Source organism: Acinonyx jubatus, chromosome D4 (genome assembly GCF_027475565.1).
Source record: "Acinonyx jubatus isolate Ajub_Pintada_27869175 chromosome D4, VMU_Ajub_asm_v1.0, whole genome shotgun sequence".
NCBI lineage: Eukaryota > Metazoa > Chordata > Mammalia > Carnivora > Felidae > Acinonyx > Acinonyx jubatus.
The window spans coordinates 82,194,244-82,222,069 of NC_069391.1; the positions used below are offsets into that span (position 1 = coordinate 82,194,244).

Genomic DNA, 27,826 nt, shown 5'->3' on the forward strand with positions numbered 1-27,826 from the left:
GAAGTATACTTGGGAACGAAAAGAAGAATCACTACCCTAAAAGCATGAAGTTCCGATCACAGTTCCATCAGAACCCTACACATCATGTGGGAAGCCAAGTGCCCATTTGTAGGCTAAGTCACAAATTAAGGCACAATCAAGATCCTACACACTTTTCAGGCCATTATTGGGTATAAATAGTACAAGTTATACGTCCTTCTTTGCACATGAAAAATCAACCACAAAATAAAGTCGTTCGGATAAAAACTACGCCCTCTTATCCCACCATCCTTCTAACACCTCCTCCCCAAAAAATGCACACACCCCAATGCTAAGAGGCACCTGGGCACACCCTGTTCCTCTCCTGTGGGGGTTAGCCAAACAATGACTCAGCAGGCTTGGAACAAATCAAGGAGTGACTTCAGTGATCCCTATTTTCTAAATGCCTTTGTGACCACCAAATCCAGGGTTGGAATTGGTGATGAAGGATATATTCTTGAGTCTGTGCGAAGTCTCTCGTGTGCCCAGTCCAGTCCCAATTTCAGGGTCAATGCCAGATACTTAGAAATCCTCGTTAAACACGAATGTTCTTCAATGTCTGTTACCACCCGATGACCAGAAATCCAAAACTAGTCTTTTCCAGTTATTTGACAGATACACAAAACCCAAAACACATTACATTTTTCAGACTTGGCCATCAGCATGTAATTAATACTGAGAAAATACTTTCCCTAGAATAGTAAATATTTGACTCTTTAGGCACTAAAATTTGTCCATAAGCCCTGCTTTTAAACTCATACTTATGTTGACATGTATGGATGTTGTCTTTCAAATTTTTCAAATTCTGAAATATTAAACCTGGTAAGATATTATCAATCCGTCTTTAATAATTTTCAGTAAATCCAGGCATAACATTTAATGGATAGAATTTAAAAATATTTTTTAATGTTTTATTTATTTTCGAGAGAGATAGAGAGTGCGTGCAGGGCAGGGACAGAGAGAGAGGGGAACAGAAGATCTGAAGTGGGCTCTGTGCTGAGAGCAGCAAGCCCAATGTGGGGCTCGAACTCACAAACTGTGACATCGTGGCCTGAGCCGAAGTCAGATGCTCAACTGAATGAGCCACCCAGGCACCCCTAATGGATGGAATTTTAATATTCTATATGAAACTGTCTCATCATCTTGTCAAATACAAACCTAAAAATATTTTTCCTTGCACTTAAATCAATGTAGTATGCGTGCCCATTCATATATACTGTAATTAGTTTTTAATGAACACAAAATGGTTTGTGTTCACTAAAAAGTAATCCTTTGGGGCGCCCGGGTGGCTCAGTTGGTTAAGCGTCTGACTTCAGCTCAGGTCATGATCTCACGCTCCGTGAGTTCGAGTCCTGCGTCGGGCTCTGTGCTGACAGCTCGGAGCCCGGAGCCTTCTTTGGATTCTGTGTCTCCCTCTCTCTCTGACCCTCCCCTGCTCATGTTCTGTCTCTGTCTCAAAAATAAATAAAAACATTAAAAAAATTTTTTTTAAGTAATCCTTTGACATGAGGGGGATATTAATTATACAATAAACTAAGTAATTAATAAAGCAATGACTAATCTTTTGACATGAGGGGGATATTAATTTGTACAATAAATCAAGGATTTATATGAAATGTAGACCTAAAAATGGTTAAGATGGAAAAGTTTACGTTATGTATATTCTACCACAATAAAAAAAATAATAATTTATAAAACAAAAGGTTATGTCCTAAATACGTTAGAAGTCTTACTCACTCTATAAGATACGAGAATATTTTTGGCAGTTTCATTCCGGTTCTTTAATTCTTGAACCGCTTGCCTAAATATACTTGGTATTCACAGCAGATAACACATGGTAAATAGAAATGTAAAAAACAAGAAAGTAGAATTCAGTGAAAACTGAAAGTTCGCGTCAAGTAGTTCATGCTCTTGACCCTTTAAGGGGAAATGCCAAGGAATGAACGTGTTTCCAATTAACTCAAGCCTTGCTCAACATTTAAAGCAGCAAGAACACAGCACATAGATCATCCCAAACACTCATCCCCAAATTCTTCCTGGAAGCCAAGGAATTCTTCTGCCCACCTCCTGGTATCTGGAGCGTTTGAGAAAACTCAGCACACTAGCAATGGGGCTGCATCAACTGCCTGACTCTGAGCTCACCAAAGACACGGGGGTCTCTGGAACAACCATAAAAATCGTGAAGGAACCAAAAATCAATAAATCAATAACAACTGCTTCCTGACGGTAACGCCTGGTTTTTCCCAGTCACTTCCTTGTCCAGTTTTCCCAAATGTATGTACGCAAGCATGTTTAAGTCATTTTGTTTCACGTAATACGTCTCTTGTCGATAGTTGTCAAGACATCGCGTGCGCATGTGTGTGTGCGTGTGCACGCTCCCAGCTAGATTTACAAAAGGAGGCACATGGCTTCCAGTATCACATGGCTTTCAGTCAATGTCTGCCGACTGGCTAAGCAAGCAATGGACTCAAAATCCTTCAAGAAAAAGGCAGTCGTGTTAGCTTAACAGTATGACCCTGCAACAGTCCATTTCAAGGTTTTCTCTGTCCCACAAATGCCATGTGCCTGTCAGCCAGGCATTTCATCCTTTTAGTTAAGTCAACTAAAGACAACACCTTAACACAAACTGTAGTCAAGCTTATAGGGCACTAAAGGAGTAAATAGTTGGCTTTATCGCTAATTGTATGCCTTCTAGGCAAAAGCAGTAAGATAAAAGAGAGGGGAATAATAATATGCTATACGCATATTATATGATATTGATGGTATTATATGGTTCAATATTAACCCACAAATTTAAAGGTTATAATCTGAGTACTCCAGAAATTTTAGTCACTCTACGGTATAGGATATTTGGGGCAATTTCATTCTGTTCTTTGCCTAACTCCATTCAGTACTTACTGAGTTCCTTTGTAAAATCTCCTAACACAGTACTTGCTATAGAATAGGTGACTACTTGTGCATTAAATCAAGTTGAATGGCATGGTTCTGGCTTGGAAAAGAAATGCCTACCTTCCATGGGCCATTTTAAGAACCCCACTACCTTGCTGAGTCTCTCCTCAACTGTTTAAGGCATTCCAGCATCTTTGCCTTAATTGATTAGAAAAGCAAAGACATGTTTTGGCAATTCACAGACTATCCTCGGAATGCTATAACGGAGTCAGCCATGACATTTTTCCTCTACTGAAAGTGATCTTGGGTTTAGAAAGTCATTTTCGAAAGTTGCCAGTTCTGAAGATCTTGGCTGCTCTGACTTCTCGGTGCACCACAGTCGTGGTACATCTATTTCTCAAATATCAATCCCCAAATGGACAATCCAAACGCTTTAATGTGTGCCCTCCCCTGCAGAAGATAGAGTCACCCCCATTCACGGAGCTATTCTTTTTCAAAATATAATCTATTACCTCTGAATGGCTTGAATTTGTTCTCCAGGTCAAATTCTTGTCTTCCAAGCCGAGATAGGTCGATTCGAAGATCAGGACATATGGCGTACTCCTCAATTGTCTTGCTGATCTGATAGATTTTGTCGGAGACCACATCTGGGGCAGGACCTAATACGTGAAAATAGCGCGTCACCCAAAAGAAATTTTTTAAAAGGTGTCTGCAGTTTCGATTAGAGATGTGTCATCTCCTTCACCGCCAAGCAAAAGAAAGGTGCATTTGTTCTCTAAACAGTGGACAAACAGTTCACAGCTCGGTTAGCCTCTGTATTCCTTATGCTGTATTCATCCATGGTGGAGGAAATTTGGTCAGCCTCACCTGTTCTACATAGGCTAATAACCCACATGTTTGTTTGTCTGAATCCGCTTCTGAGTAATGATACAACTTCCCTAAAAATAGTTTCACACCTGCTAGGGAGACCCGGTTATGTAATCTGCTTTATTCAGGATATGAGACATCAATGGGACATGCACTTGACACACGTGAGGGATCCCAGATTTAAACTGCAGCCTCCTAAGTGCATCTAGAGAAAGAAAGTATGGCTTCTACTCCCAGGTCTGCTGCCTTGTTGAGGCAGCTTACAGGGTCAACTATTTCCCCCAACTCACACTCTCTGGTGACTTCCAAGTTCTTAAAAGGAGGTTACAGCAGGGTGCCTGGGTGGCTCAGCCGGTTAAGCTTCTGACTCTTGGTTTCGGCTCAGGTCACGATCTCATGGTTTTGTGGGTTTGAGCCCCGCATCGGGCTCTGCACCGGCAGCACAGCCTGTGCTTGGGATTCTCGGTCTCCCTCTTTCTCTGCCCCTCCCCCACTCACTTTGCCTCTCTCAAAATACATAAATAAAGTTAAAAACTTTTTTAAATAGGGGCGCCTGGGTGGCTCAGTCGGTTAAGCGTCCAACTGCGGCTCAGGTCATGATCTCACAGTCGTGGGTTCAAGCCCCGCATCGGGGCTCTGTGCTGACAGCTCGGAGCCCAGAGCCTGCTTCGGATTCTGTGTCTCCCTCTCTCTCTGCCCCTCCCCTGCTCATGCTCTGTCTCTCTCTCTCCTTCAAAAATAAATAAATAAATAAATAAATAAATAAATAAATAAATAAATAAATAAAACATTTAAAAAATTAAAAAAAAAACTTTTTTAAATAAATGAAATAAGGTTTAAACAGAAAATATTTGATCCGTTTCCTTATAAAATCAAAAGGACAATTAGGTTGTGATACACTTTAAATGAATAGAAAATCAACAATTCGTCCTCTTTCTGTTTTTCTTTTCTTTTTAATTTTTACATCTTAATGCAAGTCACTTTAGATTTTTTGCAACAAGTTTGGGAAATCAAATGAGTACACTCAATCAAATGAGTACACTGAGATCTAAAATATAAACGATAGACAATAGATGGGTTGTGTATGAATTACCCAACTATATTGTAACTTTCAACTGAAGAGAAATCTAGAAATAATTTCTTTTCTATCCTAATCCTTAGAGCTACACTAATACAATAGCCAGCTCTGTCCCTCACTTTTAAACAGTCCGAATTTTAATGACAAAGCACACCTGTTTCCAAAAGGAAAACAGCTTCTAGAATGTTGGTTTTCTATGATGCCTACCAGCCACTCACATTGTTACCCTCACAGTTCATCAGCAACCTCTGTAGCCGCTGACAACTTCCAAGTTCCTTGACGTCATCTACTCCGATGACTTTGCCTCTTCATTTTAGCCAATGGCTGGCAGAGTCATACCTGAAGTATTGTTGTCGCTTGAAATCCTTTCAAAAATATCAAATTTGGTTGTCCTCAGCCCATAAATTCCTTATCTGCCAGCCACCCTACTCTGTACCTCTGCTGAACCTGCTCATTCCTATACTAATGCTCGTCATCACCTGATTAATCACAGGCTAGTGGTCCATTCTAGTTTCCGTGGTCTCTTATCCCAGGCAAGACCCTCTGGTCCACCATTTGAGCCATACCTTTGTTAGCATAATAACATGAGCCAACCTGTACTGAAACTTACATACACCGCATTTCACACTTTATATGGAATTGGGCACTCACAAAAAGCAGATGAAGGAAGAATTCTTATTATCCTCATTTTCCAAATGGGGAAACTGAAATTTGAAGAAGCGGGGAGACCCTTAACCAAGGTCCCATCACTGGTAATTAACAGAGGCTGGATTTTGAATCCTAATAGTCCGATGGCAGCTCAGACATCCGTAATGAGTACAAGCCCCCCCCCGAGGCCATGCCAAGCCCACGCTGCCATTCCCCAACCCTGGGACATTGCCATCACCTTCCCCCACTGCTGCCATTCCCAGACTCCCCCACATTGCTGGGGGCGGTTACAAAATAACACCAACTGCTTGCCCCTAAGAATGAGGCTGCTTCACTGCACAACTTCCTATGAATTCTCAACAAATTTTCCAGAGTACCTTTTACAAAATATGTTCCAAGTCCCTTCTTTATCCTTGTCCCATGATCTGAGCAGGCAACCTTTCTTCTTACTTTCTTTTGCATAGATCTAGGAACTATTTCCCCAGACTTCCATTCTGCACCCCTCAGAGTTGCTTCCTTCCCCATTTCCTTGCCTTCTTATTCAAATGTTCTGCCCTCTTCTCCGAATCTAGGCTCTGATTGAGCGCCACAGCTTACTGATTCTGTGACATGGCGTTAAGTTTTTGAAACCATTTTATTCCTCAGTCACTTCATCGGGCTGTTAGGAGGATTAAGGGAGACAATGCATGTAAATAAAGGTCGGACTATGGTGCCCGGCACATTGTAAGATTCAAAAAACATCCAGTATTTTTATTACTGATTCCATTTCCCCTCTAGCATCTTCCCCTATACTTAAAAACATGCTCACAATGGTCCTGTGCTCTAAATCCATTTTAAAAGCAACATAGTTCCAGGGACGCCTGGGGGGTTCAGTTAGTTAAGCAGCAGACTCTTGATTTCGGCTCAGGTCATGATCTCCCTCCCCATCATGAGTTCAAGCCCCGCATTGGGCTCTGCACTGAGCACCGAGCCTCCTCGGGGTTCTCTCTCTCCGCCCTTCCTGCTGCTTATGCTCTGTCTCTCAAAATAAATAAATAAACACAAGATAAGATAAGATAAGATAAGATAAGATAAGATAAGATAAGATAAGATAAGATAAAAACAACATAGTTGCAGATGCGTCCCATTTCCCTGAATGTGCCTACTAATTCCATAAAATGTATCTGTAGGCACACAATGAAAAGAGGTGAATGCTTCTCCTGAAAAAGAACTTATGGTAAAATTCATTCTACTTTCAGTGGGAAGAAACCAACTGAATCTCTCTATGCCATCAGGAATGTGAGCTTCATTAATGATGCCAAGGCATGGAAACATGAAGAATTAAGTGTAAGAGAGGGACTTTCAATATAGTCAAAGGCTAAATGATAAACTCAATCCCCTCCCTCTATGGCTGAGTAGGTCTCACTTCCTCCTGTAATTTAGTCTACAAAATGGGTATTTAAATAATATCTTCTCCCTTTATGCCGCACAGGATGTCATCGAGATGACTGAGGTGTTCTTAAAAGATATGAAACCAAACATAAATTCCAAATGCTTACTTGAAATCCATTGTTTAGTTTGGCAACTTACATATCGTATTTCTCTGCAAACTCCCATTTTCTGAGCCCATTCGATTTCTTGCGTTAACAGCATATAAAATACGTGAATACTGCCTGTTTTTTCCTGAAATTCTCAGTACCTGTTGCAAGACTAGATGTGGTCCTAGGTGTGATTTTTAAGGAAGGAGAGCTTCTCCCATCACGGGACACTTTGTAAGGTGTTTTGCGGGTCTTTTTTTTTTTTTTTTTTTTAACACTTGATGGGAGTGAAGTTCCTTTGTTTGGGTAATGTCCCAAATGGCTGTAAGGAAGGGGAAATAATAAATATTGCCTTCAGATTCATAAAAGTAACTGCTGTTGGTTAAAAATCAGCTCCTACCCACCTATAAAAGCAGACTCAGGGTTCAAGATTAAAATTTAGAGACTTGACGAGCAGATGGAAGGCATGGTTCTGGGATGAATCCTGTTCTGGGATGAAACAGCTATAAATAACATTTTGGAGGCAACTGGAAAAATTTCAATATAGTTTAGGTTTTAGAGGATGTTAGGGAATTAGTGTTATTTTTGTTAGGCCTCATAATGTAGTTATGTAGGAATAGGTCTTTCTTTTGAAGAGATGTATTCAGAAATATCTAGGTGTAAAATGTCTTCATGCTCTACCTTAAAATCTTTTAGGGGACAAAAAAGTGCAAAATGGAAAAACAAATAATGGACACAAGCTACCCATTTATTATTCTCCTTAACTTAATATGTGTTTAAAATTGTGTTTTGAGGGGCGCCTGGGTGGCGCAGTCGGCTGAGCGTCCGACTTCAGCCAGGTCACGATCTTGCGGTCTGTGAGTTCGAGCCCCGCGTCAGGCTCTGGGCTGATGGCTCAGAGCCTGGAGCCTGTTTCCGATTCAGTGTCTCCCTCTCTCTCTGCCCCTCCCCCGTTCACGCTCTGTCTCTCTCTGTCCCCAAAAAAATAAATAAACATTGAAAAAAAAATTTAAAAAAATAAAAAATAAAATTGTGTTTCAGGGCGCCTGGGTGGCTCAGTTGGTTAGGCGACCGACTTTGGCTCAGGTCCTGATCTCACAGTTCGTGGATTTGAGCCCCACGTCGGGCTCTGTGCTGACAGCTTGGAGCGTGGAGCCTGCTTTGGATTCTGTGTCTCCCTCTCTCTCTGCCCCTCCCCTGATCATGCTTTGTGTGTCTGTCTCTCAATAATAAATAAACATTAAAAAAAATTAAAATTGTTCTTCTAATTCACCCCTATATATATAAACCACCCCACAAAGACCTCCAAACTATAAATTTCTGTTAATATAAGAAAAAAGTGGAACGATCATAAGCATTTCAGTGAGACAAAGTCAACGCTATAGGAAAGAGGAAGTCTATCAATTATGTTAAAAACCCATTTGTCTGGCTTTGAGCAGCCATGTGAACTTGAACAAGAGCCTCTTGGGGATTTGATTTGTTCATCTGCCAAATAACAGGAATGGTCTAAATGACTTAGAATAAGTTCCTACTTTAAAATCCAGAGCCCTTCTAGGGGTGTGTGGGTGGCTCAGTTGGTTGAGCGTCCAACTTTGGCTCAGGTCATGATCTCATGATTTGTGGGTTTGAGCCCCACGTTGGGCTCTGTGCTGACAGCTCAGAGCCTGGAGCCTGCTCCGGATTCTGTCTCCCTTCCTCTCTGCCCCACCCCCACTCACACTCTGTCTCTCTCAAAAATAAATAAACATTAAAAAAACTCTTTTTTTAATCCAGACCCCTTCCACATCAGGTAAGCATCAATTATTTAGCCATTTGACTGTGCTAAGAAGTGCAGAGGCTCAAAACACCAAATAGGTTTGAGATCTCATTAGGCCACCTCAAGCATTGTGGGGTTAGTTTTATATGTCAACCTGACTGAGCCCCACAGTGCCCAGATATTTGGTGAAACCTTATCCCGGGTGTGTCTGTAAGGGGGTTTCTGGAAGAGATTAGCATCCAGGAGACTGTGTAAAGTGCCCACTACCGGTGGCCTCATCTGAGAGCCCACTGAGAGCCTGGACAGAACAAGAGGCTGAGTAAGGGAGAAGTCACTCTCCCTGTCCGGCTTCAAGCTGAGACAGTGGTTCTCTCCTGCCTTTGAACCTGAACCTGGTCTCGGACTGGAACTTCCACCATCAGTTGTGCTGTTTTTCAGGCCTTGGGACTCAGACTACAACTCTGCCATTGCTCTCCTGGGTCTACAGTCTCTGGACTTTTCAGCCTGCATAATCATGTGAGCTAACTCCCTCACTGGGTCCGGGGCAGGTGTGGCTGTGGGTAGGCCCTTTAAGAGCCATCCCTCAGTTTGTCATAGTCCTCAGGTTGAGGGCGCGAGCCAGTTGGTCTTCGAAGCCAGATGTTTTGGGGGGGGGGCGCATCTCTCAGGTACCAGTCTTAAAAGGTGGGGTGCCCAATGTAGAGTACGAACCCTCCCTTTCTTGGGGAGACTCTCTAGGTTTTCTGTTCTCTCCAGAGGGTGGATCATTTCACCGGTGGTGGGTTTGTGTCCCAGCCTCTTCAACCCACTTTGAAGTGGTTTCCCTCTCACTTGCCCTATGGAAAGGGGTTGCTGTGCTAGTTTTTAGGTTTTTGTTTTTCAGAGGAAATTGTTCCATATATCGGTAGATTCGGTGTGTCCATGGGAGGAGGTGAGTACCAGATATTCCTACATTGCCATGTTGAACGGGAACCCAGCCAATTCCTTATAATAAATCTCTTTATAGCCTACTGGTTCTGTTCCTCTGGAGAACCCTAAGACAGACCCCTCACTGGAACTTTCTGAGCCACTTCCTCTCCACCTTGCTCGTCTACCATCAGAGTCATTGTAAAACTACAATAACCTAAGAGGACAGAAACCGTGAAGATTAAGGTATCCTCTAAACTACATACCTCCATTGGCAACATTGAACTTCACTCCAAACTCTCCAGCTGGTCCCCCAGGGCAGTGGCTGGCTGTTAGAATGATTCCACCGGCGGCCTTGATCTTTCTGATAATGCAGGAAACAGCAGGTGTTGACAAGATGCCATTCTGTCCAATAATCAGTCGTCCAATCTAGATCAGCCAAGGAAAAAAATCAATCCAGTTACACGGGATCAAAGGCATTTCAATGGGAAGTGCCCCAGGCTCTGTTAACACACAGTCAATCACTTGCAAAAGGCATAGAGTGGGCTTTGGGTTAAGGGGTAAAGGAGAGCTCTGGCATTGCCTCCTGCCCAGTATCTCCAACACCAGTTGGGGCACCCACATGTAGCAGCCAACTAGTAAGCTGTAAATTGGACCTGCCCCATTGATTTTTAGTAGTTTGAAACATCCACTTTATATCTATATACAATTTATTGTCAAGTCAGCTAACATACAGTGTATACAATGTGCTCTTGGTTTGGGGGGGTAGATTCCCATGGTTCATCGTTTACATACAACACCCAGTGCTCATCCCAACAAGTGCCCTCCTCAATGACCATCACCTATTTTCCCCTCTCCCGCCCCCACCATCAGTGCTCAGTTTGTTCTCTGCATTCAAGAGTCTCTTATGGTTTGTTTCCCTCTCTGTTTGAAACTGTTTTTTCCCCTTCTCTTCCCCCATGGTCCTCCATTAAGCCTCTCAAGTTCCACATATGAGTGAAAACATGGTATCTGTCTTTCTCTGAATTATTTCACTTAGCATAATACCTTCCAGTTCCCTCACATTGTTGCAAATGGCAGGATTTCATTCTTTCTCATTGCCAAGTAGTATTCCATTCTATATGTATATATGTATACATCTCTTTATCCATTCATCAGTTGATGGACATTTGGGCTCTTTCCATAATTTGGCTATTGTTGAAAGAGCTGCTATAAACATTGGGGTACATGTGCCCCTCCAGTTCTGATGACCAAAGGGTTAGCATGAAGGTTCTTAGAACCTTAGAACTTTCATGAAGGTTCCTCTACACAAGAGGTTCTTAGTTTGTTACTGGCTTAGAAACTCTGCACATGAACATGCTAGAAATTACAAGAAAAAAGAAATGTAGGTTTTCTCTGCTTCATCCCCTTCTTCTCTCTGCCTCAGCACAAATTCATACAGAAGAGTCCTGGCTTCCTATAGCCTTGTCATCAGCAGGTGTATTTGAATGCACTCAGAACAACCACTCTTACGAAGGCAAGAATTTTATTTCTGCCACTGACGGTGTGTGTTGGGACACTGGAGAAACTATCTGGCCATGCTAGGCAGAGATCTGGAAGTCATCCATGGGTGTGGCCAGAGTCTTTCTGTAGCTACTAAGCTGAATTTTAAAAAAGAAAGCCACATAGCCCTACAGACTATTACTCGGTATGCTTTGTCTTAAAATAGAGACCAATGTCATCTAATCCCGTGGTTCTCAAATGTTACTACAATTCAGAATCCCTAAGAAAGCCTTCAAGTTACCAATATTCAGAGGGCATCTCAGACTAATTATACTGGCCTATCTAGGAGTAGGTCAAGGCTTCATAGTCTTTAAAGCTCTACAGGTGATTTCAATGTTCAGTTGAGCTTGGTGATCAAACCCCCTTGTTACTCGAGGGACCAGCAGCATGGGCACCACCTGTGAGCTTGACAGAACTGCGAACAAACTCTAGCATTGCTAGAAGTAGGTCACCGACCAAATATGACAATGAGGGAAGATACAGAAAAAAATGTGCAAAGAACAAACACAAGAGCTCCAAGAACAACAGAGTCCTGGGACGATTTAGTATAGAAAGACCCACAACATCCCCAGAGTACATATTTTCAAGTGGAGGAGACAGATCGTAAACAAAACAGCCTAATAATAATATTTGCTAGTCAGATATGTATTAGGAAGGAAATCAGCAGGGTTCTGTGATAGAGAATAGTGGGGTGTCAATTTCAATAATAGCAATAAACATGACGATCATAATAGCCGTGCAATGGGAATTCCTAGAAGGCTTTAAGCAGTGGAAGTGACCTGATATCATTCACATTTTAAAAGGTCACAGGATGAGGGGCGCCTGGGTGGCTCAGTGGGTTAAGCGTCTGACTCTTGATTTTGCTCAGGTCATGATCTCACAGTCACGAGATGGAGCCCCACGATGGACTCCACGCCTGAATGCAGAGCCTGCTTGGGATAAAACAAATAAATAAACATTTTTTAAAAAATAAATAAGAGATCACGGAATGAGCAGTCCAAGCGACCTTTTTAAAAAGCAAGTCGTATCATGTCAGCAAAACATTTCAATGACTTTTGCACCAACCCAAAGTAAAGCCAAAGTTGTCAACGTCCTCTGTAAGCCCTGCAACACCTGATGCCCTCCACTGTCCTCCTTCCTCTGCTCTAGCCGTACTGGCTGGTTTACCATCCCTCAGACACATCAAGCATGATCAGGGCCTTTGTCTTTGCTCTTCCCTCTGCTTAGAACTCTCTTACCCAGATATTTGCATGCCTGCTATCTTTTGGGGTTTCTGTCCCAATGTCAACTAATCAGAGACAGCACCCTTGACAGACCTGTATAATACAGCACCCACACATTCCTAATTTTCCTATTGCCCTCTCTTTCGTTTAGCCTGTTTTAATCTTCTGTAGTATGTATATTAACACCTAATGTTTCCCATTATTATTCATTTATTTCCCTGCTTTATAGAAGCTCTAAGGTCTTTGTTTTCTTCACTGCTATATTCTGACAATCTAGAACAAACCTATCATGTAGTAAGAACACAATTAATATGTTGAATTAATTCACTGGAAAACCGAACGGCTGCTATGTGAAGAATGCGTTAGAGTGATGAGCCGAAAGATCAGGTGGAAGGCTATCACAGCAGAGCTGAGTATGGATAGTCTTGGACTAGGCAAGAGGCAGGAGAAATGAAATGAAGAGATTCTATTTGAGGTTTTGGAAGAGGGAGAATGAAAAGAACATGTAGTTGGAATGAAATACGGAAGACTGGAACTCTGGTAGCCAGCCTTCAAGATGGCGCCCAATGACCTTTGCCTTCTGGTAGTGGGGTCTTTGCGCAGACCCTCCCACACCGACAGGGCAGAGCCGCGTGGTTAGTAGAACACTGAAGAACTGAGAGTGTGTGGCTTCCAAGGTGAGGCCATACATGACACTGTCGCTTCCATCTTGCTCTCTTGGATTGTTGACTCACTCTACAGGGGACCAGCCATTCTGTCATGAAGACACGCAAGGAGCCCTGCATAAGCGCCCATAGGGAGAGGAACTGACAGCCAGCGGCCACTAGCCAGCTGTGCGAGTGGATCATCTTGCAAAGGATCCTCCGGTCCCTGTCAAACCTTCACATGACAAAGACCCCAGGAGTATGTGACTGTGACCTCATGAGAGTCCCCAGGTGAGAACAACCTATCTAGCTGTGAGCCAAATTCTCACCTATCTAGCTGTGAGCCAAATAAAGATTCATGATCATTTTAGGCCATCAGTTGCGTCATAATTTCTTGCACAGCAATGAACAACGAATACAAGGGCCAGTGAGGGAAAGAATCCACTCCCAGATTTCTACCTTCAATAACTTAATGGGTGATGGTGTCATTTATCAAGATGGGAAAGACACAGGGACAATAATCACACTAGTCACCGCCCTCAAGGAATAAGTCTGTAGATTCACGACTCTGAAAAACATTTGTAACCTTTGTTCACAAATTTCTGTCTCTCCCACCTTTTAGAATTGCTCGTAAAGAAACAATCTTTAAGGGGGGGGGGCGGGGAGAGGAGTGTGTGTGTATTCTTACAGTGGTATTCGTTAGAAGTGAAAAATTAAAAACAATCTTTATAAATAAGAGAGAACAAGTAATGAAGGACCTACCAAGTAAAGCGTGATGCACCAACGTATAGAATATTCCTCAGCCATTTTAAAGGATAATTACCAAGGTTGTGCAGCTGTGGTAGACTTGGTTCACAGCCCACAAAACGTTATGATCCGCTTCCACAGGACAGACATGTCACTGAATAGCACCCTCCTCCAGCCCCCAGCCAGGGGCTACATTTCCCAGACCACCCTTGCATCTAGTGTGGCCACACGACTAATTTCACAGCAGACGATAAATGAACAAGAGAACAGAACAGAAGTAACGCCTGTGCCTTCTGGGCCAAAGATGGTGAGAAACAGATCTACCTCATGTGCCTAGTTCCTCTTCCACAGACTCCATGCAGGTGAACGCGCGGCTCTAGGAGATACAGAGCCACAAGATGGAAGCCAAGAGTCTTTGCTCAACAGCCAAAACCCTCTGACAGGGGTGAGAAATAACTCTCCACTGTGTTTAAAGGCAATAAAAGTTGTTTACTGTTAAAAAGGCTTACTTGCTATAACAAATGACATTTTCTTAAATGGTATAGAAGGAACACAGACAACGCTTTAATGCTAAATCAAAAACGCCGAATACAAAGTAAGCGTTACACTATTACGACAATGTAAAGTTCTATATGCCTTGTGACCAGGACTTGGAAAAAATACAAAAATAAATAGGTACAACTCATTTGTTAAGTAGTCAAGATTATAGACCAACTTTATATCTGAAATGAATCTCAATGATTTCTTTTTTGAAAAGGTACTATATATTCTGTTTAAAAAGGTTAATGTGAGAAAAAAAATACCTGAATAAAAATTCACCCTTTAGCATTCTGGTTATCACTGATTAACAGAAGATTAAGTTCGAATTATCTGGAAATTTTACCCAGGTAGCCTTGCTCATTAAACCACCGATACCATAAAAATGGGGTAGGGCTGTACGCTGAATATAAATCTAGTTGGGGGGCATCTGAGGCACGATAAGGGCTGGAGGAGATACATGAGAGTAAGTGACAGTGCTTCTAAGGTAAGACACGGGAAATCACGAAGATATTTGCATCCCCTGCAAATGCTCACTAAAAAGTGACTTGAGCAGGGAGTGACTTTACAAATCAAGTGGGTAGGATGACCTGTTCTGTGAATACCGGTCAGCTTCTTACCCCAGCCACTCGTGTCATTGACCGACGGGCTCAGGAACAAAGCGGCCACAGGGGCAAGAAGGGAGGTTATACATGGGCTCAGCAACATAGATTTCCTCTCGCCAAAGCCAACCTGGCTACGGCCACCACTGGGCGTGCGATCCGCCAGGAGCAGAGACCAACACTGAGTTCCCAATATGGCATCATTCCCGAGGTGATCAGCTAACCAGCTGGTGGCGGGTTGATTGCATTTGGACCACTTCCATAATGGTGGGGAAGGAACTTTGTTCTCACTGAAGGAGAGAAGATACATCCAGAGGAAGAGGCAGAGATCAGAGGAAAGTGGCCACAAGCCAAGGAATGCCAAAGAATGTGGGAGCCACCGGAAGCCATAAGAGGCATGGAATGATTCTCCCTTAGAGCCCCCAGTGGCAGCACGGCCCTGCTGGATTTCGGACTTCTGGCCTCTAAAGTGTGACAGACGAAATTTCTGTTGTTTTAAGCCACCGTGTTAATGGCAATTAGTTACAGCAGCCGTGAGAAACTAAACCAAAAATCTCTAAACAAACGCAAAATCTATATTCATTTCCTGAGGCTCTGATGTAGCAAATTGCCATAAACGTGGTGGCTTAAAAACCAGACAAAGTGAGTCTCTCGTAGTTCCGGAGGCCAGAAGTCTGAACTCCAGCAGGGCCCCCTTCCTCCGAAGGCTTCAGGGGAGAATCTGATCCATGCCTTTACCAGCTTCTGGTGGCCGCCCTGCATTCCCGGGTTGGTGGCCGCATCACGCCATCTCTGTCCTTCCTCTTCACCTCACCCTCTGCTCTGTGTGGCTGTTTCCTCGTCTTCCATCAGCTCTGCCTCTACCAGTCATCCCAAGACAAACGTCATTGGGGAAAACGTGGTTTCAAGAGCTAGTAATTGATCAAAGAAATAGAGCCTTCGGAAGCCCTGTTGTTGAAGCAAAGAGCACTCACTTTCAAAGTTCAAAGATGGAGATGGGAGTCCTGCCTTTCTACCCCCGACTAGGGAAAATCACGTCACTTTTCCGATGCTCCATGTTTTTGTCTGCAAAGCCGAGAGGGGGCAGGGTTGTGAAAATTCACTGGAGATGAGATTCCATAAAGACAAAAACCCTTCGTGAAACGAACCGTGACACAAATTACGCTGCTGCCTCCCCCGAATTGCATCCCCCTCCTCCAACACTTCAAATTCACTTTCAGACAACAGGTTATCCCTTAAACTACCATTTCACTTTCCAACAGAAGCCCTAGAAACGCTCCCCATCCCCCCCCGCCCCCCCCCCCCCCCCGCGCCAATGTAGCAGACCACTGCAGTGCAAGGAGTCAGTCTACTTACACAAGCAGCGTTGGCTTTGTTTACAGCATTGAGGCAGCATCTGACTTGTATTCCCGAGTGAAACCCAGACCGCAGCCCGGGGAGGGGGGGGGGTCCACGTCAAGGCATTCTGCTGCTCCCTCCTGACCCCCCCCCCCCGTGGGGCTTTCTCCAGTTTCCATGTGATCTGGTTTTGGCTGGAGGAGGGGGGGACCAGGGTGGGCTTTCCTGCCACCGAGGAACACGTCCTTCTGTTCCCGCTTGGCAAGAGGGGCAAAGTGGACCCGAGTGCACGGTCACGTACACACGCAACAGGTGGCACCCACGTACGGGTCCCAGGTAGCCACATGAACACTGTCACACGGACAAACGAGAGACACACGCTTTCCCAGACACACAGAGACACAGACAGACACGGCATGAGCTTGTTCCTACTGAGCGGGGACTCCTAAAATCTTAGGACAGAGAGGGCGGAGCGGGGGGGGGGGGGGGGGCATGCAATTAGCCACATTTCCCGGCTGCGGGTACTTAACCCATCTCACTGTGTCCGTTCTCCTAACTTGCTCTGAAACCTCACCTGGGCCGCAGCAGGACTGCTGCACCCCTGCATGGGCGTAGCATCGTCGCTGACCACGATTCTCCTAAATTAGATTTAGCCACGAGTTCACAGTTCCTAATTAACTCAAAGTCCTAGAGAGCAGCGCTGTGCAGCTGAAAGCCACAGGCGAGGATCTCAGAGCAGGGGCAGGATTTTGACGCCACGGGAGTTTTCCCCGGTCACGTAACACTAATGAGTACGGGATTGTTTTCATGTGTGAACGAACTCCCTTAACTATGCCTCCCCCCCGGATGATTTCCTTTTAGCCTTAAATAAGTCATTTGTTAAAAAGAGTCCCAAAGCGAGAAAAGAAAAAGTAAGCATGACATTCCTCAATATTCTCCACTCGCAGTGTCACAGCCCTGCAATTCCCGAAGCAATCAGAGCACAAAAAGAGCAATAAGCAGAAGCTTCCTTGATGGTTCACAGAGCGAGTGCTGTGCGGGACCACACAGCCACCGCCACGGCCATCTCCAGAGTGCATGGAAAGCCAGATACACAAAGACATATTTCCTGTCTTCTCGGCTAAACAAAAAACCAAAACCCATGAAGAAAGGCCAAAGCCAGGCTGCCATGATGGCAGGGCGTCCTTCCGCCTTTCAGCCCCAGCTGCCAGGGAGGGCCGCCAGGCTTTGTGCAGTGCGGTACATGAGGAAGCAGGAGACGGCTAAGTGGAATTTCGAGAAATAACAAACTCAAGACATGGATGTGGTTATCCAAACATCAAGGGACTTCTCCATTTGCACATGGATAATTATGCAGTTACAGGCTTTGTTACATGGAGACCAGATGGGAGTAACAGCCCATCCTCAGCTTCCCGTCCCCCTGGAAGTCTGTATGCACACACTTAGGGGCTGGAAGGGGAGACGAGAGCCCACCAGAATCGAACCAAGATGGATTTCGCATTCAGTCCCTAACTTCCGGACAGGTGCAGAGAGGTTGCAGGCATCCAGAAGTTTGGGCCAAGTTCTATTTCTCAAGAGCTCATTGAGAATCAGGCCATCTAGCCTTCCTCAGGTGCAATATGGGGGCGGTGACATTAGAACTTCTGTCCCTTCTGGTATTTAGGTAATTCAGTGCTTGGAAAATACTGAAATCTTCACCTTAAGGTGCAGAACTTGGCTCACTAAAATAAGAAAGGGTCGGGGCGCCTGGGTGGCTCAGTCGGTTAAGCGTCTGACTTCGGCTTAGGTCATGATCTGGCGGTCTGTGAGTTTGAGCCCCGCGTCGGGCTCTGTGCTGACGGCTCGGAGCCTGGAGCCTGTTTCGGATTCTGTGTCTCCCTCTCTCTCTGACCCTCCCCCGTTCATGCTCTGTCTCTCTCTGTCTTAAAAATAAATAAACGTTGAAAAAATGAAAATAAATAAAATAAGAAAGGGTCTATTTGCTGCTGTTTTATGAAGTGATCAATCCAAATGAAGACCAGGATAGGAACCGTTGTATCTACCTGGGTCAAGAAGGCAGAGTTGAGTGCCCAGAGATGATCTGAGATTTAGGGATCCAACAAGAAAGGAGATACAAACTGCCTCGCCACCTGCTAGCTATGTGGCTTCGGGCAAGGTGCTTCTGTCTCTTGGTTTTATTATCTAACGGATGGAGGGTGAGAGGAGGTAATGTAAGCAAGCTCCAGCTCAGTGTCTGACACCAAGTAAATACTCAGGGCCCTACCCTTGCTTTCCTTCCTCTTCCTCGTACCATTTCTTAATTCTTAGGTGTGAATTCCGTAATTCATAGCAATTGAATGAATTTGTTGTTTTGCTAACCTACAATGGTTTTCTAATTACAAATATATATAACACATATGCTATATATATACATATATACATTATATATAATGTATATTATATATACATATTATACATACACCATATGCACATATGTTATATATTACATATGTGTGTATACGTATACATATGTAACGTGTATATCTGTAATATATAACATGTGTGTACATGTTATGTGTGTTATGTGTGCATGTGCATGTATATATTATATGTATATAATATACATTGTATATAACATGTGTAGATATGTTATATGTGTTATATGTGTGTATATAAGTGTGTAATAAATATACATATATATTATATATACACTTATATATAATTACACATATTTATGTAAATATATATAATTAAGTATATATAATATATATTGTATATAATATAATATAATTATATACTATATATATGTTGTATATAATTATACACAATATATATAATAAATATATATAATTCAGTAAATATATATAATTACTTATATATTAAATACATTCCTTTTTTGAACATTTAGGAAGAACACATCAGCAAGAAGAAAATAAGAGTGATCTGTAAATCTAAAAATGAACACTGTTAACTTTCTGTGTGTACTGTTTGTATCTTGGTATCTCCGTTTCCCTTTCTGTCTCTTTCATTTAGATAGTTCCATATTTTTGCAGAAGGGATTTTCTGTCACCTACATCTTTCACTTAATATACCCAGCCCTTCCCTGGCGTCTGTGTCTCTAGGTCACTGACTATTCTTCCACAACGCGATTTTAGCGTCTATATAGTCTTCCATTATTTAAATGTACCGTCCTTCATAGACTAATATAAAAGCGTTCTTCCACCCGAGGTTTTTAGATGCGAAACTAAAAAGCGTGTGAGGACTAAAACCACGCTACAAAATCAGGTAAACTGAATGTAGCCTGCCAATAATGAAATAGCAAATTAGTTGTAACCTGCCTACGTAAGTACAAGGTCTTTTTTCTTCGACCACCAGGCCTCCTGACTGAGAAGCTGCTGACGCCCATGGTAAGGAGTGACAGGACCATGTCTGTACCCCTGTCGTGACCTTCATCTTTTTCTTTCCTTGCCCCTGTCTGTGCCTCTGACGTGTACTGTCTCCTGCTATGCGCTATGCCGATCTCCTAACTTACCCGTGGTGTTGAGCTCACTGCAGAAAGCTGTCCCTGCAAGACAGATTCCTGCCTAGAACAGTATGATTTATATTACTTATATTTCTTACTTTCAGCCCATCCAACTCCAGCACAAGTTCTATTCATTATCATAGAAACATAGATCATTTGGGAACATTAAGTCACCTCCTTCGGGTCTATGCAGGCTTCATATGTTTCTGAAGTCTGGTCTACTCTCCTCTTGAATACATCCAGGGAAGAAGACATATATTTGGAGGAGGGGGAGTTCTGTGCACATGTGCACACACATAAGCTATTTGATAAACTTTCTAAATGCTTAAGAATACTTTCCATCTGGCACATTTATAGGTAGACAGAAAATAATTATATATATGTATATATACCCACACACATATATATACATGAAGATACACACACACACACACACACACACACACACACACGTATATGTGCCTATATGTTCCCCTCAAAACTCAGTCTCTATAGCCATGTGGTTTTTTTTTTCAGAGTAGTTGTCACAATCCATTAAAATGCATTTATGTGGCTTGTTAAATAAATTCCATCAGACCCATTTCTGTCTGGTTGGGAAATAATCACAGGCCATTTGCTAAGAGCCCCCACTCCTTATACTCTGTTCCAGTGAACTAAAGACCCCTGGCAATAAAAGATTTACAACTCAGCAAGATTCAACAATTTACTGTTATTTATGACAGCAGGGCTGGGTCTTCTGTATTATATTCCGCGTTTGCATCTGTCACTTTACGTTTGGGAGATGCTGTCCAAAAAAAGATTATGCCTCCTAACCAAACATTCAGCAAGGCTGCAGGACCAGGCACCCCTGACAAACATCCTGACCGAACACTTTAACACATCTCTAGTGCCTACAGCTGTGCATTTTCAGACGCCTCAGCAGATTAGTGTGGAGTCTCTTAGCCTCTGCCTGGTCTGTTCCTCTCAGTAATCTCTCACATGGCCCAGTCCATTAGGCTGGAAAATCCTCATGAAACGAGCAGATTAAGAGCTGGCTTCGGTAGAGGGGTGTTCTGCTTTAACACAGCGCGAGCCTCAGAAAGGTTTAAGGTGTGGAAAAGCTTGGCCCGGACTCGGCTAATTCGTAACACGAAATAATGCACAGACCCTGCGAAGAAAAACAATCCTTTGAGTGCAAGTCCATGCCAGAGCAGCTGTTGCCACCTCGATGTCCGAGGCAGGGTGTGTGTGTGCGTGTGCGTTTGTGTGTGTGTGTGTGTGTGTGTGTGTGTGTGTGTGTGTGTGTGGCGTGTGTACACACGAGGAGCGGGGACGGGATGGTGACTTCAGGAGTCACCGCCCAAGCCTTAGCCCGCAGCATGGCGGAGTACCAAAAGTCCAGTAGAAGCCTTACCAAAGAACTGTGATCTCCACAGCAACAGGCATTTTCTGATCCGTAAAGCTACCGAGACTAAAAGAAAATGTACATGCACACGTCCTTTTATTCTATTCCGAGGGAAAGAGTTTGGTGATAATTGTGTTACGTGAATAAATTACTCCTAATAATCCGTTACCGTCTTCAATCGTCCCATCCACCCTGGAAGATGTGTAGAAAGTGGTTTTACCTTCCCCATTTTGATAAAGGAGGAAGCAAATCCCAGAAGGCCAGGTGACTTCTCCACGGTCATATAAGTTACAAATGGTAGTGTCATTCAAACCCAGAGCTTCTCCTTTTTGCTTTGTTATTCTTTACTGATGTGTTGAATGACCAAAGCAATGCACACCCATGGATGATCATTTAGTAAAGAGAAGTATATGATATAGTAAGGGAGAAGATTCTCCTTCTCCCACCATATGCACCCACATACCCCAGACGTATTCACTGTTACCTGTTAGCTGGAGTATGTCCTTCCAACCCTATTTTCTATGCCTACCCAACAGTGGCATCATGCTACCCATGATCCCCTACTAATTGCTTTGTTTCACTGAATATAAACGATCATTCACAGCCTTTTCATGTCCATATAGGTCCACCTCCTTTGTTCATGCGTTTTAATGCATCCATGGTGTGACCGTGCCATAAATTATGTACCTGTTCTCTCCTGTTAAACATATAAATGTTTACACGTTTGTCTTTTTGCAAAAGCGGCAGTGAGTATTCTTGTACGTAGACGTCTCCACATTCGTATCAGGAAGTTTATAGGATAGATTCTTAGATTAAGGGATTCTTGGATTATTGGATAAATAGTCCATTACTTTTGACACACACTGCCAAACTGCCCAGCCAAAAGGTTTATCGATTTAACTCCCATTTAACATGACAATTTAACATGTCGATTTAACATGACAGTTTTCCAACATTCACACCAACCCTGAGTGCTTTCAATGTTTTTCATCTTGATGGATTTTTTTTTTGTTTCTATTTCCTCAGTTATTAATGAGGATGTCCTTTTCAGGTGTCTGTTGTTGTAGTTGACAATAGTTCTTCTGAATTTTCTGAATTTTTTTTACTAACTTGGAAAAGCTTTTCATACACTATGTATATTAACCATTTGTTATAAAACTCTCCTCCCAGTATTCTGTGGCATCTTTTGCCAAATAGAATAAACTCTGGTCTTCTGATTTCAACTTTTCTCTTTCCATTAGAAAGCCCTAAAAACAAAACCAGATACCCCTAGCCACAAAAGAGGACTCTTCTTAGAGGAAAATAATAGAAGGGCAACAATTAAATATTATATTTATGCAAAACACCTATAGGTAGAGACTTGGAAAGGGAAAGAAAATTTCTGTGACTTTATGCCAAGGGAAAGGATTTCTTTGGAGACTGAGCATTCCTGAAAATTTTCTCTTCCTACGAATACAAGCATCACTCCAAAATTTGACATCACTAAAAATATAGGAGATGAAAGGTATTTAAAGCTTAAGAAAATGTGGATGTTAACAAGCCTTGTATATATTCCAGATATCCTCTTATTCGTAATCAGTGAGAGTCAAGTCAGATAAAAGGACCCAAAGCTTTTCCTTTGGCTATGCAAGTGTAAACATTAAAGGCATATTGGCCAAATCATGAGTGCGGGCAATTAACTGTCAAAGCTGTAGGCTAACAAAGGACACTGAGCTTTCTACCTTCGATTTAAAAATCCCTGGGAAATCCAGACCTTTTTATCCCCCTGCCTGTTATTCTCAAATAATCCTGTTCAAATCCTATTACAGGATTCGCTTACCTAACTGTTGTCTAACACAAGAGTGGCTAGGGCCCAAAAGATAGAGGTTAAGGTTAGTGAAGCCAATACCTATGCTTAGATTCCTCAAAACTAGGTTCCAACTTCTATCCCTCAAGTCTTAACAGAAACTACCAAACTTGCATAGTTCACGAAGGGCTCAGAGAGAACAGATGTTTTATAGAAAATTCGTAGGGCAAGTTTCACACATACTGTTGCTGGTGTGTGTGTGTGTGTGTGTGTGTGTGTGTGTGTGTGTGTGTGCGCGCGCGCGCGCATGTTCAATAAACATCATTATGCTTTATCCCAAGATTTAATAAAGTAGCTTAGTTAAAAATGTCATCTGGGTCTCTGGACACATTCAACAAAGCTTAAAATAACCCACCCCAGCAACTGGGAGGGCCCAGCTGTTCACAAAACCTCTCCCATTCCTTTTCCTTCCCCATTAAAAAAAAAGAGTGAATGAAGACTTGAGGCTAAAAGATTCAAGGATGAACTGACTGAACAGGAAGATGGATGGAGCCAAGGACACCCTAAAATTTGCTATTTCTCGTATAACAGACTTGCCACTTCCAAAACCCAGGGATGGGGATTTGGGAGGGGAAGCAAGATAAAGTTCTAGCAGTCGCTTTAGGGCTTTCTTGTGTATCCCAAACCCGCTCTTCCTAATGTCTGGGCCACAGCAGCTCATTCCATTCACCTATTCTGTAGTGAACACCGGAAAATGCAGAGCAGTCACCATCCGGTTCTGTTTCCCTTCTGGAGACAAGACCTGAAGCCGGCCCAGCCCAGGTTTCCAGATCCATTCCAGGAAAGAAGGTTTCGGTGTTGAGACACCGGCTTGCTTCCCTCTGGACATCCCACACACCGTCACGTCCCACCCTGCCTCCTTTGCAAATCTGTTTTCCTTTTTCTTTGGGGCCACATCAAAATTTGTAACCCAGATAGTTCTAAGAAGTGTCAAGGCAGGTGCATTCCCATTCTTTGAAACAACCACCTTTTCGTGGCCCATTAGAATCAAACACACCCAGGGTAAGCAACCTTCTCGAAGCCACACCCAAGTCCCTTGCTGACCCAGCCTTCTTCACACCACTGCCCTTCAACGTCTACCCCTAAAAGACTTCACAAGGCATCGAGGAGCTCTTGAATTCTGTAAGCTGAATGGTACTGCTAACATTACCATTACCATTGGTGATTATCCCATAGCCAGTACGGTGTGTGGCCGATCAACAAAAGGATTTTCTCTCGGCTAAAACGTGCGACAGAGCTCTCTGCCGTTCTGTTCAATACATGCAGTCAAATCATTATTGTATGAGATGTATTCACGGGCCGCAATGATGTTCCCTGACACTTCTTAAAGCTACGGATGTTACAAAATGCTTTTGGTGGCAGCTCTCCATTTGATTCCCAGGATAATTCAGCCATGCTGTCATACCCAATTTATAGATGAGGAAACAAGTGGTTTCTAGGTATTTCAAGAGGCTGAAGCATTTGGTCTGCAACTTGTACGACAGAGCTAGGAAAAGAAAGTGAGCCTTCCAGCTGCCGGCACAGTGATTTTCCCACCCTACCTCATTGTCTCCCAGGCTAAAGTCAAAAGAGAGTGTGGTTATCATAGGACGAAATCTCGTTTGGGTTTGCCAAATATGCCTTGGTAGCATTGGGTGCCCTACTTTAGTTAACTTCAAGTTGCTTTTGGTTGTAACGGTCTGGCTCCGCTGAAAAAAATACTAGATTTTAAATGTTAAGTTATATGGCAGTGAGAAAGAATGAAGTCCTGCCATGTGCAGCAACATGGATGGAACTGGAAGGTATTAGGCTGAGTGAAATAAGTCAGTCAGAGAAGGACAGGTATCATCTATTTTCACTCACATGTGGATCTTGAGAAACTGAACAGAAGACCGTGGGAGAAGGGAAGGGGAAAAAATAGTTACAAATAGGGAGGGAGGCAAACCATAAGAGACTCTTACATACAGAGAATAAACAGGGTGGATGGTGGGGCTGGGGATGGGGGGCGGGGAGGGATATTGGGTGATGGGCACTGAGGAGGGCACTTGTTGCGATGAGCACTGGGTGTTCTATGTAACCCAAGTTGACAATAAATTATATTCATAAAAAAAACAAAATAAAAATAAACAAATGTTAAGTGACAGAGCTGTGCTCTCCCGTATGATAGCTATTAACCACTTGTAGCTATTTAAATTTAAATTTCAGTATTAATTAAATAATATGTAAGATTCAGTTCTTCAGTCACAGCAGGTGCATTTCAAGTGTTTGATAATCACATGTGACTAGTGGCTAGGACAGATTACAGAACCTTTCCGCCACCATAGAAAGTTCTATCGGACAGCGATGATACACAGTGTCATCTCCAGAGACAGAAGACTTTAGAAAAAGTCAGAAATGTCTTGAGGCAGACACAGCGCTGCCATCTGTCCAGTATTAAAGGTATTTTAGGACTTGAAAAAAAAAAAAAAGAGTAGAACAAAGAGAGGAGAGAGAGACGCCCTTAGTCACACATGGATCCACCCAGAGGAAGGCAAAGGCATTTATTCATAATGTAGCCATTATTTGCATTTAGCTCTTGAAATCTTCATGAGATTAGAATAAATTGACACCTAGAGAATTTAAACCCCTGCAAAGTACCTGAAGCAGATGGAAAAAGAAATGGGATAAAAGATCAATTAGTTACAAACTAAGTTTAAATTAGCAATAAAGTTTCCCAGTTCTTTTAAATGATGCTCTTTACTCTTCATACTTAGTATTTTTCTTTTGCTCTATATAGTATGACACAGTTTGTATCTTTAAAAGAGAATTAAAATACTTCTGGGGACTTTCTAGATAAGTTCACACAGCCACATAAAAATTACAAAAACAGGTTAAAAAAATCTCTTCTCCTTTATTTACTAATCCATTCAAATTCATTGTATACAAATTCAAGAGTCCATAGTGATATTCAAAAGAGGAAAAGCAAAACAAAATTCACGTGTCACCAGCGGAAGTAGCTATTTCACCAAATCCTTATTCTGAAAGGTGGTAATTTAAAAAGAGAAAGAGGGGCACCGAGGTGGCTCAGTTGGTTGAGCATCTGACTTCAGCTCAGATGATCCCACAGCTGCCAAATTTGAGCCCCTCATAGGGTTCCCTGCTGTCAGTGCGAGCCCACTTTGGATCTTCTGTCCCCCGCTCTCTCTCTGCCCTCCCCCATTCTCTCTCTCTCTCAAAAATAAACATTTTTGAAAGAGAGAAAGATGAACATGTATTCTGCTGTTCCAGAAGGAACTATATTACAGAATAACCAAATAGCCCAATAGTGAGGAAAATGCCCAGTTCATAAGAAAATGCAGCTAAACACATGTAGATGGAATTAGAGAATTCAAAAATCATTTTGCAAACCCTAATGAAATAAACCACTCAAGCCAGGATCATTAACAGATGCTCAAACCATCAGATAAAAGTTGATAGGAAAGGGATATTCACATGGTACAAAGTTCACTCTGCAGGCTACTGGTTAGTTTCAAGGGGGAAAATACTGGAAGATAGAGGCAATCACCACAATAGCCCTATAATCATCTCAGCATCATGAATAATGGGTCAACCACAGAATGTTTCCTAACAAGATATAACATGAATATACATCAGTGCCTACCTATAAAATTGTCTTGCAAAAGAAAAAAAGAAAAAGAAAATATTGAGCCTGAATCTAATGAAACCTTTAGAACTAATTTCTAGCGCGCGCGCACGTGCACGCACACACACACACACACACACACACACACACACACAGGAAATATAGTGAAAAGTTAAAAGACACCATAAAAAAAAAGATCAGAAAATTCAAGTAAGGGTCGGGGGCGGAGAGGAGCATTCTACGGGACAACCAATCAACTTAGTCTCTTCAACAAGTCAGTTTCATTAATACGAAATAAAAATAAAGAGGGAGGTATTTTCTAGATTAAAAGAGACTTAAGACAAATAACCAAATCCACTGTGTGTTCCTTCAGTAGAAGAAACTAGTCTGAAAAAACAGCTATGAAAGACATTTCAGAATAATTGAGGAGATCTGAATGTGTACTGGGTAATAAACGATACAAAGAAATCATGTTTTATTTTATTTGGGATGATAATGATATTGTAACTATCAAGAAAATGGTTCTCAGTTTTTACAGATCCACACTGAACTTAGGGATAAAATGTCATTTTCTTTAATATACTTTAAAATACATTAGCCCTCAAAAAAAGATGAAACATATATGGAAAAAAATTTGAACAATCTAGGATATGGGCATACGGATTCATTAATCTATTCTCCCCACTTTTCCAAAAGTTTGAAATTTTCATAATTTTATAATAAAAAAAATTTTATCCCAAATTGAATAGGTATATGTCTGAGAAGCTATTTCAAACTCGATGGTATATTAAAACATAAGTAGTGGATCCACCATTTTGGAGATTCCAAACTTCTGTTCCCCTTCAGCAATTATATAATCGAAGAGCAACTTCTGGGTTTTTTTAACATTAAACTGTATAGTAAAATTAACTTCTTCTATCAAAACCAAGATTTTTCAGATACAGAGAATGCAACCCACACAGTCACATCCAAGTCAGTTCCAAGAGAATACACTGTATGTTTCTACAATCTTTCTAGCCTATTATGAATATCTAACGCGAACTCTTTAAAAAGGCAAGAATCAAAAGCTTTCAGAATCAAAACTCCTCATTCCTGAGTGTAACTCCACAGGCCAAGTCAGGGGGCAAGCTCCTTCTCATCAATTACCCATCATTCAAGACCAATCTGGCTTTTGGTAAACC

At 42.4% G+C, this 27,826-nt stretch overlaps 1 protein-coding gene across 1 annotated transcript in view; it reads right to left on the bottom strand.

The window, feature by feature from the left end:
* PGM5 (phosphoglucomutase 5) overlaps positions 1-27,826 on the bottom strand; it is a 179,423-nt gene that overhangs the window by 148,978 nt on the left and 2,619 nt on the right. The window contains exons 2-3 of the mRNA XM_027041085.2: positions 9,946-10,108; positions 3,420-3,566 (exon numbers count right to left, since the gene is read on the bottom strand). Of these exons, the coding sequence (XP_026896886.1) occupies positions 3,420-3,566; positions 9,946-10,108 (310 nt within the window). The remainder of the gene's footprint in view (positions 1-3,419; positions 3,567-9,945; positions 10,109-27,826) is intronic.